General features: G+C 39.0%; 1 protein-coding gene across 8 annotated transcripts in view; it reads right to left on the reverse strand.

Annotated features, from left to right (window-relative positions):
• wnk2 (WNK lysine deficient protein kinase 2) overlaps positions 1–1,248 on the reverse strand; it is a 148,581-nt gene extending 147,333 nt beyond the window's left edge. For 7 of the 8 annotated variants that reach the window (XM_052018418.1, XM_052018417.1, XM_052018416.1 and 4 more), the window contains exon 1: positions 246–1,207. In XM_052018418.1, the coding sequence (XP_051874378.1) occupies positions 246–917 (672 nt within the window). In that variant the 5' untranslated portion in view covers positions 918–1,207. Of the gene's footprint in view, positions 1–245 lie in introns of all 8 variants that reach the window. The other variant, XM_052018422.1, reaches the window with a different exon arrangement.
• Positions 1,249–12,504: the final 11,256 nt, after the last annotated feature.

Raw genomic sequence — 12,504 nt, forward strand, 5'->3', positions numbered from 1 at the left:
ATGAATTACGATTTATTGCAGAGACGTTCTTGATTACACAGCAATTCAGATGTTAGGTAATTGCATGACACACATCGCTACAACACGAGTGAACCGACTTAAAATAAGTAACATACAAGGGGAGTTGCAATTAATCCTAGGTATTTCTCTAACTAAACTGAATTAGGTTTTATTTTACAATAAGTAATAACACGAAGGCCGCCAGTTGTTTTACAAGCGCAGACTGCAAGCTTAAAGCACCTTACCTGAAGCTCACACCAGGCGACCTCGAGCCACGTCTCCGCGTCCAGACCCTTGTAGACCGTCTTGAAGGAGCCTCTTCCAAGTTCGATATCGAACTTGAGAAATCTGCCATCGGGTGAAGTGGCGACCGCTTTCATCTCGGCTTCTTCCTCGTTCTCGTCACTCTTGGACTTGGCGAGGTCCTTGGAGCTATCCGGCGGCTCTTTGGGTGCGCTGTCGCCCGCTCTGCTCTCTTTCTCTTCGTCGGCACTGACACTCTCGGTCGCGCTGCCTTTCTTCCCAACCTGGCTCTCGGTGCTTGATCCTTCGGCTGCGGGTTTGTCCCCTGCCGACGACAGCGGCACCATCCGCCGGACGAACCTCTGGGTGACCCGTGGGTAATCCTGGGCCGGGGGCTTGGCGCCGGGGGCTGCCTCCTGCCGTTGCTGCTGTCGCCGCCGCCTCCTCCTCCTCAGCATCACTGCAGCAGAGTCCATGTTGGTGCAAGCGCCGCTGTCGCTGGCTTCGGCCTCCTCCTCCTCCTCTCCTCCGGCGGCGCTGCACTCGGGACAATCCTCGGAGCCGACCGCCACCTCGCCGCCCCCCGCCAGCCTCGGGGCTCCGGCGTCCTCACCGACGGCGGCGGTTACCTCAGTCACCCGCGGGTTCCCGCTCGCCTCAGCTTGAGGCTCCATTGGGATGTGTACGTGTGTGTGTGGTGAGGGGGAGGGGGTGGTCGGTGTGAGGGGGCGGACACGAAAATTAACGGCTCAATTTACCGGCACACGGCGGGGACTCGCCGTACAGAGCACAGCCCCGACTGACGCAGCCGTTGCCGCCACAGATTCCCCCGACGCGTCTCGCACAGCAGCCCCCCAGGGCGGCAGCTTCATCCATTCAGGGTTTCTTTTTAAATTAAGGGGGGGGAAAAAAAGACCGCCGACCACCCGCACCTTCAGCCGCGTCCCCGCATCTCGGCGCTACTGCTGCTGCTGCTGCTGATGCTGCTGCTCCAGGCGCAAACCCGAGGCGCGCTGACGTCAGCCGAACGTCGCCAACAACCCGGAGCGCGTGAGCGGCTGCTGCGAAGCGCAGGCGCGCTACTGGATTTGTTTGTGACAGGATCGAAATAACAGCGTTAAATCGCCGGGCTTCTCCACTTGCGCAATATTACCGCTCTATTGATATGTTTTATTCTTTGCCTCTGTGCAGAACAGGGTCATTGCATAATTCCATCAGCATCTATCTATTTTTAACAATCCAGTGTCACCAGCCGAGAGCCGCACACGAGCCTTGCCTTTGCAAAGAACCAAATGATATGATTGAGATATAAAGTGTAATTAACTAAAGAAACCTATGATTCAAAATCATATTGTGGCCCTTTTGCGCCAGTTGCACATTGTACCCTGCGAAATCCTCCGGTCACGGAAGGATTTGCAACGTTACCTGTAAGCAGAGCGTACATTTGTAAACCTCTGTGAGGGGAAAATGAATTCATTATTCGGTACCTATTACAGCATGTCGTGGCTTCAAGTGAGAAGCATCGTACTTTCTTTTCATTAATGTCGCACTGATTTAGGGAAACGTTTAAAAGCAGATTTTACCGTCGACAGGTTTAACATTTCAAGTCAATCCATAAAAGCTCATTTTCAAACGTTTAAACATAATTCTTGCAATGTCGCTAACATCTTTTAAAAACAATTCGTATCCAATGCTTGAGATAAAGACCATTGCATGAGAGACAGAATTATGCTTCTCTCTGAATAATATAACCAGAACAAGAGAGAGATGACATAGAGCTCCATTTGCTATCATCCTCAAACTTTCCGCATGTTTATTCCTTCCGTATAATTAATTAAAATTGTATTCACGTTTCTGGCTTTTCCTTCTCCAATTCACAAGGCGTTGTCCTCTGCCCTGTTGTCATAATTGTGAAAGTTTCTGTTATTTTTCGTGTCTTTAGTCTTCCAGGTTCACAATACTGGGTGGGGTTGAGGTGAGGGCGGTGTAGCGGGTCCCTCATTGATCGCGCGAGTTCGGAGACGGTGCTTTGACACTACCACCTGTTTTTTACGATTTCCCAGCCATTTATAATAACGCTGGAAAAATTACAGTCGAAATGCTTCGGCTGCCCGATATAGGTGACCAACCGAAACATCAAGTGTGAAATTACTGGATTGAATCTTAGCGGCCTGTGTAACCATGACAGTTTCTAAAACTGCCAAATCGGTCCTTATCTGACGTACTTTGAGCTTTGGTTACTAGCTCCAGATTAGACCTTGTTGGCTCGTGATTAAATAATTCTGTCTGTTTTTGGGAATGGGGATGACAAGAGCTAGAAGCAGGCCTCTGCCACCAAAACTGCAGCTGACAGATCCGATTGCCACGCCTTAGGTCCCAGGAGTAGGTGTGAAAAGCATTGCTAACAACAATGAGGGTACCAGGTTTGATTGACATGTTTATTATCCAATCATTTCCAACTTAGATGGAAATTCTTCAATATGCTGTTGTTTTACATGAACCATTTAATTAATAAAATATCAAAATTGCTGTTTGAAAATTACTACAAGTTTTATCTTGCTTTACGTATTGCCAGTTAAATCTAACAAACTACTGTATTTGTAACGTCTTGATATTAAGGGAAATAACAGCAAACAAAGCAATGCACTTTATGAATTGTCTGTGTTTTATCATGAACAACGATCTTATGTTAGTAAAGCAGGAACACTTCCAAACCACAAACGATGAATAAATCTTAGATGTAGTGCAACAAACATCTAACCATTTAATTACAGACCACACGATTTTGCAATGATCTCTGATGCATTGACTGCAGATGCTGGAATCTGGGTGGAAAAGACTATGATGCTGGAGGAACTCAGTGCGCCAGGCAGCATCCGCGGGGAAAAGCTCTGTAACCTAATGTAAAACAAGAGATTTTTTTTTACATATTCCTCCTTGGACTCTGTCTTTACCTCTCGTTGTCTTGGTGAAGCAGCCAGCCTAATCAAAGACCCCACCCATCCGGGTCATTCTCTTTTCTCTCCTCTTCCATTGGGTAGAAGATACAGGAGCCTGAGGACATGTACCACTAGACTTAAGGACAGCTTCTACCCCCTTGTGATAAGACTATTGAACAGTTCCCTTATGCAATGAGATGGACTATGACCTCACGATCTACCTTGTTGTGACCTTGCACTTTACTGCACTGCACTTTCTCTGTAGCTGTGACAATTTACTCTGTACTGTTATTGTTTTTACCTGTACTACATCAATGCACTCTGTACTAACTCAATGTAACTGCACTGTGTAATGAATTAACCTGTACAATCGGTATGCAAGACAAGTTTTTCACTGTACCTCGGTACAAGTGACAATAATAAACTAATACCAATACCAATCTCATCATGACAAACAACATAGAACAGTACAGCACAAGAACAGGCCTTTCGGTCCTTCATGTCTCAGCTGACCATGCCAATCAAAGTAATCACATCTGCCTGTACAAGGCCCGTCATTCTCTATTCCCTGCCTGTTCATGTGCCTATACAAATGCATTTAAACATTACCTGTATTGTATCTGGAAATGTGTTCCAGACATCTTCCGCTTTCAGCGTAAAAAACTTACCTTGTCTTTAAACTTTTCCCCTTTCAACTTAAAGCTATGCCCTCTAGTATTTGACATTTCCAATGTGGGAGAAAGATTCTAACTATCTACCCTTCTATCGGGCTGCCCCTCGGCCTCCAATGCTCCAGAGAAAACAATCCAAGTTAGTCCAACCTCTCCTCATGGCTAGTACTCTCTAATCCAGGCAACATCCTGGTGAACCTCTTCTTCACCCTCTCCAAAGCCTCCACATCCCTCCTGTAATGTGGTGATCAGAACTGCACAAAATACTCCAAATGTGGCCTGACCAAGTTTTATACAGCTACAACATAACTTCCCTGCCTCTATACTCAACACCCCAACTGATTAAGGCATGTATGTCAATCATCTTCTTTACCACCCTATCCAATTGATTTGCCAATTTCAGGGAGGTATGGACTTGCATCCCAAGATCCCTCTGCCATTTACTGTATAATTCCTTCTTATATTGGACCTCCAAATGTGCAACACCTCACACTTGTCCAGGTTAAACACCGGGTTGTGTTTAAAGGATGCTTACCATAATCATTTTGTATAATAGATAGGTTTTTCAATGCATTAATTAATTAAGAAAATGTCCCAATTTTTTGATCATTTGCAATCTTCTACTTTGATGCTTGAAGTAGTGGCAAAAAAAGCTACATCGGGAATGCACAGAATTCAAGTGTAAATGGTGGAAGGAGTGCAGCTCCTCACAAACTACCTATCTGTCAGCCCCATCAACTAACTTCTGTCCCATTTGTGGAAGATTTTGCAGTTCCCACATTGATCTCATCATTCACCTCAGAGCCACAAAAGCAGAATGGAAGCATGTCTCCTTGATCCCAAGGGATTGCCTGAAAAGAGTTTCTAATAATGCAGCTCACCTCTCACCCCTCCTCAGTCCATATCACCTACCATCCCCTGTCTTATTCCCCCCCCCACCTCCTCTTTACACCAGCTTTCTTCCCTCTCCACTCCCAGTCCTGATGCAGGCTATCAACCCAAAAGGTTGAAAATTCCTTCCCCCCCCCCATATGCTACTCGACCCGCTAAGTTCCTCCAGCAATTTCTGCAGCACTTACAGTCTCTTGTGTCTCTAATATAACAGCTACATGGAGATAGTTAGAGTCTAATAAAACTTGTTTGCATCTAAAAGGATCTAGATGGTGGAAGCTGAAAGAAAAGGAATTTTGTGCACAAGAATATTGCAATGTACACTAAAAGCAAAAGCTGATCTATGACCTGCCTTTGTCCCACATCCCTTAAACTTACAGTCAGTGAAAAATCTATCTATACTGTAACCTTTCCATAGTTCTGGGGCAGCATAGTGGTGCTACTGATAGAGCTGCTGCCTCGCAGCTCCTGTGACATAAATTCATTCCTCATCTCCAGTGCTGTCTGCGCGGAGTTAACATGCTCTCTCTGAGATCTCATGGATTTTTCCTGGTTGCTCCGGTTTCCTCCCACATTCCAAAGATGTGCAGGTCAGTAGTTTAACTGGCCGATGTAAGTTGCCCCCTAGGGTGTAGGTGAATACAGAATCTGGAGAGAGCATCAGAAATGGGGAGAATAAAAAGGTGGGGGGTTTGGGGTAAATGAGTGCTTGATGATCAGAATGTACTCAGGGTGGGGTCGGGGCTGTGTGGTGTGAGGTGAAGGGCCTGTGTCCCTGCTGTGTGACTCTATGACTCTATAAATCATACCCCTTCCTACCTTTGTAATCTCCTTTAGTATTACAAGGCTCCTTCATTTCTGGCCTCTTGATTATTACCAAAGTTAATTACCAACACTTGTGGCCATACCTGCAGTTGCCAAGGCCCTAAGCTGTGAATTTCTTTCCCAAACATATTAGTTTCCTTTCTCATTTTAAATTGCTCTATAAAACTATTTCTTTGACCATGCTTTTGGTCATATGTCCTCATATCTTTTTGTAGCTGGTTGTCAAATTTTTTTTGGAAATGTTTCATGATGGCCCATAATCATAATATCTTAGGTTCTTTTGCTACTTTAAAGATACGATATTAATACATTGTTCTGCAATAAGAAACAAGGCACAAGTCAGGCTTATGATGGAATATTCTTGACTGCATGTATGTAACTCAAACAGAACTCAGTTTCATCCAGCTCAATGCAGGCCTTCTTTCCCAGCAGGCAGGGACTATCACAAGTAATAATTCCTTCCACCAGTATTGCATCATGTGTATCATCCACAAGATCAACAGCAAAGCTTCTTTGACAGGACATCCTAAACCAATGACCTTTAATTAGAAGAGGGCAAGGTCAGCAGTGCATAGAAACTCCATCAGATCCATTTTCTCCTTTAAGTCACACATTTTTTTGACTTGGAAATAAATCACCAATCTTTCATAACCACTCGGTTAAATTCCTGAAACTTGCCATCTAGTTAGCATCATGGACTACCTTCCTAGTTCAGTTCAAGAAGGCAGAACAGCAACACCTTCTGAAAGGGAACCTGGGATGGGCAAGGACTGCCGGTCTTAACAATGGTACACAGGTTCTGTTAATTCAAACCAAAAATCTAAATTGAATTTTCTCACCTTGGCTGATATTATTGATATGGCCAAATGATAAATAATTTTGCTGTGGCTGAACAAACAGTAGGTGCTGGATACAAATAGAAGTGAAAGTTCTTCGTGTCATTCTTTCATTACATGTGATGTGGGACAATGGCTCTTTCTTTTGAACCACATTCAAAAAATTCATTGGCTTTGATCTGTTTTGGAATGCCCTGGGAATCTGAAAAATGGTATTATAATTCATGTTTTCTAACTTGGGTCAAGTTTCTTTATATTCTTTTATTTTAAAAGAATCTTATATCTCTTAATAAAGTTTTGCCTGTACTATAGAGTACCAAAGAATGTACATAACTGGAACTATCATTATGGTTAGATACAAAGAAATATAATCAATTTCTATGTTCACACTGAAATCATAATATTGCTCCATGCAAATATATTTAGGTACAGCAAAAGATACCATACTTAAACATATACATTTGGTATTTATACAAAAATATACACATTCAAATATTCAAACTATGCTTTAGTTATGTACTTGGTTGTACAGGATAATATAACATCCAGAAAATAGTCTATATCATTGATTGGCCAACTTAATGTTATTAAAATGAATATTTTACCTAAATTTATATATCTATTTCAGGCTTTACCTGTTTTTATTCCTAAATCCTTCTTTGACTATCTTGAGTCAATTATATCTTCTTACATATGGAATAATAAACATCCTAGATTAAATAAAGTTCACCTTCAGAAGGTTAAAAAGAACGGAGGTTTAGCCTTACCTAATTTTAGATTTTATTACTGGGCAGTCAATATACGAAATCTTACGTTTTGGTTACATTGCATTAATCAAGAGGCTTGTCCAGTATGGGTCTCTTGAGAAATTAACTCTGTTAAAAAAATTTCTATTATCTCTTTGCTTGGTTCTTCACTTCCAATATCATTAAATAAACTAACAGGTAATTTAGTAGTTAAACATGCCTTGAGGATTTGGTTACAATTTAGAAAATATTTTTGTTTATTGAGTTTTTCTTTGTCCAGTCCCATTTTCTCTAATTATTTTTTTAAACCTTCTATGACTGATGTAATTTTTAAAGAGTGGGACAAATTAGGTGTTACTTGTTTTCAAGATCTGTTTGTTGGAGGAAACCTTTCTTCATTTGAACAATTGTCTACCAAGTATAATTTACCAAAAACTCATTTTTGTAGATATTTACAAATTAGAGATTTTCTTCGATCTCAATTACATTCTTTTCCTTTGTGTCCTGATAAGAATTTATTAGATGTAATTTTTAATTTGGAACCCTTTCAGGATGGCTCAATATCTAATATTTATGACAGATTATTAGGAATGAGTAAGGTGCCACTTGATAAAATTAAAAACGCTTGGGAACAAGATTTGCAGATGTCAATTTCCGAGGAAACTTGGAATGAAATTTTCAAGTTGGTTAATACTTCATCATTATGTGCTCGTCATTCTCTCCTTCAATTTAAAGTGGTCCATAGAGCTCACTTGTCTAAAGATAAACTATCCAGTTTTTATTCTGATATATCTCCTTACTGTGATAAGTGCAATAACGGAGTGGCTTCCTTAATTCACATGTTTTGGATGTGTCAGAGTCTTAAAAAATATTGGACAGAGGTCTTTCATACCTTTTCTGTACTTTTTAAAATAAATTTTAAACCTAATCCTTTGACTGCACTATTTGGGATTGTTGGAGAAAAAGATATAACTTTGAAGGCTTCTGATTTACATATTCTGGCTTTTATTTTTCTTATAGCCAGGAGATCAGTATTGCTTAAATGGAAGGAAGCTACTCCGCCTACGCATGTTCAATGGTTACGGGATGTTATGTCATACTTGAATCTAGAGAAGATTCGCTGTTCAGTTTTTGAATCTAACCTAGACTTTCAAACCCTGTGGGGACCCTTTTTGAATTATTTTCAAAATCTCTGATTTGGGGACTAAAACGCAGATATTGGCTGACACTGTTACGTTTTTTAAGGTTTTTCCTTACTGTTTCTTCTATCGAACAGCTTTGGGTTTTGGTAGTGGGGGTAGATTTTTTTTGGTAATAAAATATTTCAATTTTTTTCTTCCTTATTAACTAACTACTATATCTGATTATTGATTTAGAGTATTGTAATCCTAAGTACGATTTAACACAATGTATTCAGTAGTATTTTTACTCTCTTTCTTGATGCATGTACTCTATTTTTTTCATGGATTTAATAAAAATATTGTAAAAAAGAAAAAAAAGAAAAAGAAAATACATAGAAAATACCATAGTAATAAGAACCTAAATATATGATTAACATTAATTTTTGCATGGACAGACAAATCTATAGCAGTGAATCTAAGTGCCTATATCTTATTTCCTTCTGCCAGCCCTAAACACGTATTGCAGCTTTTCATTTGGTTATAGAATCCTATCTTTAGGATCAGATACTTTATAAATTACTCCACTATTCAAGACCCCATCTATGCCAGACCTTAAAGATAATGAACAATGAGTTATCACCTAACCTATTCTTTTCTGCTGTTTTTATTGGCTGGAAGCTTCCAATTTTCACCAGGTTAATTTCAGTGTTTCTTTAGATATGTAGCAAAATTTAAAATTAGGGAAAGGAGTACATCAGAAATCATCATATCATTGTTTCTAGATAGAATTAAACTGGAATCTACCTACTGCAAGAAACAAAATGCAGAAGAAAGAAAACTATTCTGGAAAGAACTATATTTAATTTGTTGCCTGTATTATTTATATCCCACAACACTTCTTATTGGCAATCAGAGCAAAAAGTGCAATTATATGATGATGTGGGGTGGACTGGCAGTACTTAGTGAGTCATGTCAGTGTTTTTAGCATTCAGAGTAGTTATTTAAGATAATTATGGAGAAGAACTGAAGGAATAACCCATTTGAAATTTCTGTCCGCCTTTCACTGTCCATTTTCATCCTACTTAGTTTTTTATAAGAAAGCAACAAAATTCTTTGTACTCCAAGTTACAATCCCTTTGTAGACATCCCACTGGCAAATGTTGATAGTGCATGGGCATGGGGGTGTAATGGTACTAATGTTCCTTAATAATCCGAGTTTCCAATAAAGTGCTCTTAATAGGAAAGTGAAGCTATAAGAGAGGCATTCTGATATAAAGTGCTTTCTCAAGTATATTTGCCAATATGGAGTCACATTTAAGTACAGTCTGTGGAACTGTGATGATAACTAGAGTACTATAAATTGTCTCTACTTCATGCTGTTGTGTGTGTACATGAAGACACAGTGATCATCATTGTTGATTAAGATCAGTTATTGTTGGAAGGCTGAACCAAACTAAACAACAGTGAAGATTGCCACAGTAGATGGCAACATGTTAAATATTATTCAGCCAAATATTTTTATATCTGATATCATTGCTTTTTTCATCTGATCCATATAATTCTTTGAAGAGCCAACAATGGCAATACTCAATATCATTGTTTCTGTTGACAAAATCTGTAAATTTCAGTTTTCATTTTTAAAAATGTAGCAAAATAATCTAAAAACAATGACTCTGGGTAGTAACTATAGGTGGTAGCTCAAAATAGGTATTAGATTGGGTGCTCATTCGGTACAGCCTGTTATTTCACGGGCACCCAAGACAAATTTCCACACTACAGTACCAGAGGCAGAAGAGTCTTAAAACTGTGCATTATGCCACATGGGTGAAATGTTAGCTGAAACCAGCAGCTGCTTTTATATTTTGCATTTGGATTGTTGTTGGAAGCTCATTTAAAGCCACTTCAGAGGTCTATATAGGCAATGAGTTGCAACACCCTTTCCTTTAGCCATGCTATCTCATCATAATCTCCATTTGGAAATAGATCAAAATCACAAAATATTCAAATCCTTACCTAAATAGAGCATGAACTTTTACCATAATCTTCTGGACTACCTCAGAACTAACAATGAGAAAATATGGTTGTTTCATATTTTTCTACCTTTAATTTCCTTGTCTTTTATTTCACAATGTTTCCTTGAAGGCAGTGAAATGTAGGCTGGAAACTGCAATTGTCATTCAAGTCTTAAATAAGAAAGGGTGGTCATGGTGAAAGTTATCAGAACCCCGAAAAATCATCTCTCTTAATAGCTGCAGAACAATGCTGATTTAATGGTGTAGCTGATGAAGGTACCAGCTGGTTTTGCCAACAGGGACATTCACAATTTGCTTTTATCTTCAATAATCACTCTTGGGAAATTACAGTTTGCTCAGGACACTTCACGCATAAATAAAAAACACAGTTCCATGGAAAAAAAAATCTTATATATATATATATATATATATATATATATATATAGATCAGAAAGGCACCACAAGCAGAATATTGCCAATACAACTGGGTGGCCATCAAAATAGCAATTATTATATTTTAACTGACATATTAAGACTGATTCCCTTGAAGAGTTTGTTGGAGGGCTTGGCACCCATAATCCATACTCAGGAAGAATCACTGGCTTCAGAAGAGCTGGGAGAAATGGGAGGAAAAAAATCCAGGAAACCAATGGTAAAGCAGTGTTTGCACAGTAACCCTACTAAAAAAATACTCTGAGATGATCCTTCAGAATACCTAAAAAATCTCAGGAACTCTACATCCCTGTTCTTTGCAGTTTCTTGTAAAGTATATAATATACTGACCTCCTAGTTTAGTCACAGACTTAAATGCATCATATTTTACTACCATGTAAACTATTATCCAAATATATAACTCATTTTGCAATCAGTTTAAAATTTCATGTACTCTGTCAATGTCAGTTCTAATTGTTTGACACCTATACACGCTATCAAACATGGTGTACAAATTTTTGTAGGACATGTCATTCAATTAGATTTTCAATCTTGAATATTCAAAGATTAACAGTCTGGCAGATAAACAAAAAGAGCTAGATTTTGCCCTAATAGCAAAAGTGGGGCTAACAGCTTTTACAGTCATTGTGGAATAAATTGGATGACAATATTTGGAGTACACACATACACAATTACATATTAGAATCTGGAAGCTGCAATTTGAGTTAACCTGCTTCTCCACAGGGTGTGGCACCTCACTTGGTTGCAGAACCGAAACCACTGGAAAGTTCTGAAATTGAAATATTTACTTATTAAATATGGCAGGGAAAATTAGTGCTTGCAAAATTGGAGTAATACTTAAAATGTAGAAAGCCATAATGATTACCAAACAACCTTTCCAGTGATGAATTTTTGTGGATTCTCATCACTTCAAGATTTAATTTGATTTGGAGTTTTTAAAACAATTATTTTTTGTTCCTTTTTCTACTGATCTTTTTAATCTCCTTGTATTCTCACTGTTCTCTTTTAATTTCATTTTACATTCATTACCTGATTTAAATCTAATTTATGCCTTGTGGTTTGGATCTGCATGAACCAGTAGACATACCTACATTAGGTTGGTTGAAAAGACAAAGGAGTAGAAATTTGTCTAAATGTAAAATGAAATTTGACTCCATTAAAGTCAATGAAACTAATTATGAATTCAGTGCACCTAAGGGAAGACAATACTTCTGCCCACATTGTTTATTTGTCCTGCTCACAGATGGTATCAATTTCTCCTGGAGAGAAAGTCACACCTCGAGCAGGTGCCCGATGATAGCTAGTCTCTGGTTAAAAGCCAGTAAAAAATCTGGTAGCACTGATAATGAACACAAATATAAATTTCTATAAATCTAAGCTTTCAAAGCCCTTCATGCTTTAAATCAAAATCTGATTAATTAAGTTACAAGCCTATGATAAATACATTCCAATAAATTTAGCATCAGTCATGTCAGCCAACAATTTTTAATTATGGAATTTATGATGAAATTAAGTAATTGGGATTCTTCTCAGGAAATAACAAATACTCACTGTCCAAATCTAAAACATTTTGAGATTCTAGTTTGATATATCACATATTTTGGTTTTCACAGAGTATCAAACACCACTACAAATTTTCAAATTTAATGGAGCTATTTTAAACTTAACCCAAGCATTGAGAAACAGATAGGATTGCATCAGGAGCCTATTTAACCACCACAATCCACCCCCTCCCCCCACAAAAACCCTTCCAATTTTTATTTTCAC

This window comes from Pristis pectinata, chromosome 6 (genome assembly GCF_009764475.1).
Source record: "Pristis pectinata isolate sPriPec2 chromosome 6, sPriPec2.1.pri, whole genome shotgun sequence".
NCBI lineage: Eukaryota > Metazoa > Chordata > Chondrichthyes > Rhinopristiformes > Pristidae > Pristis > Pristis pectinata.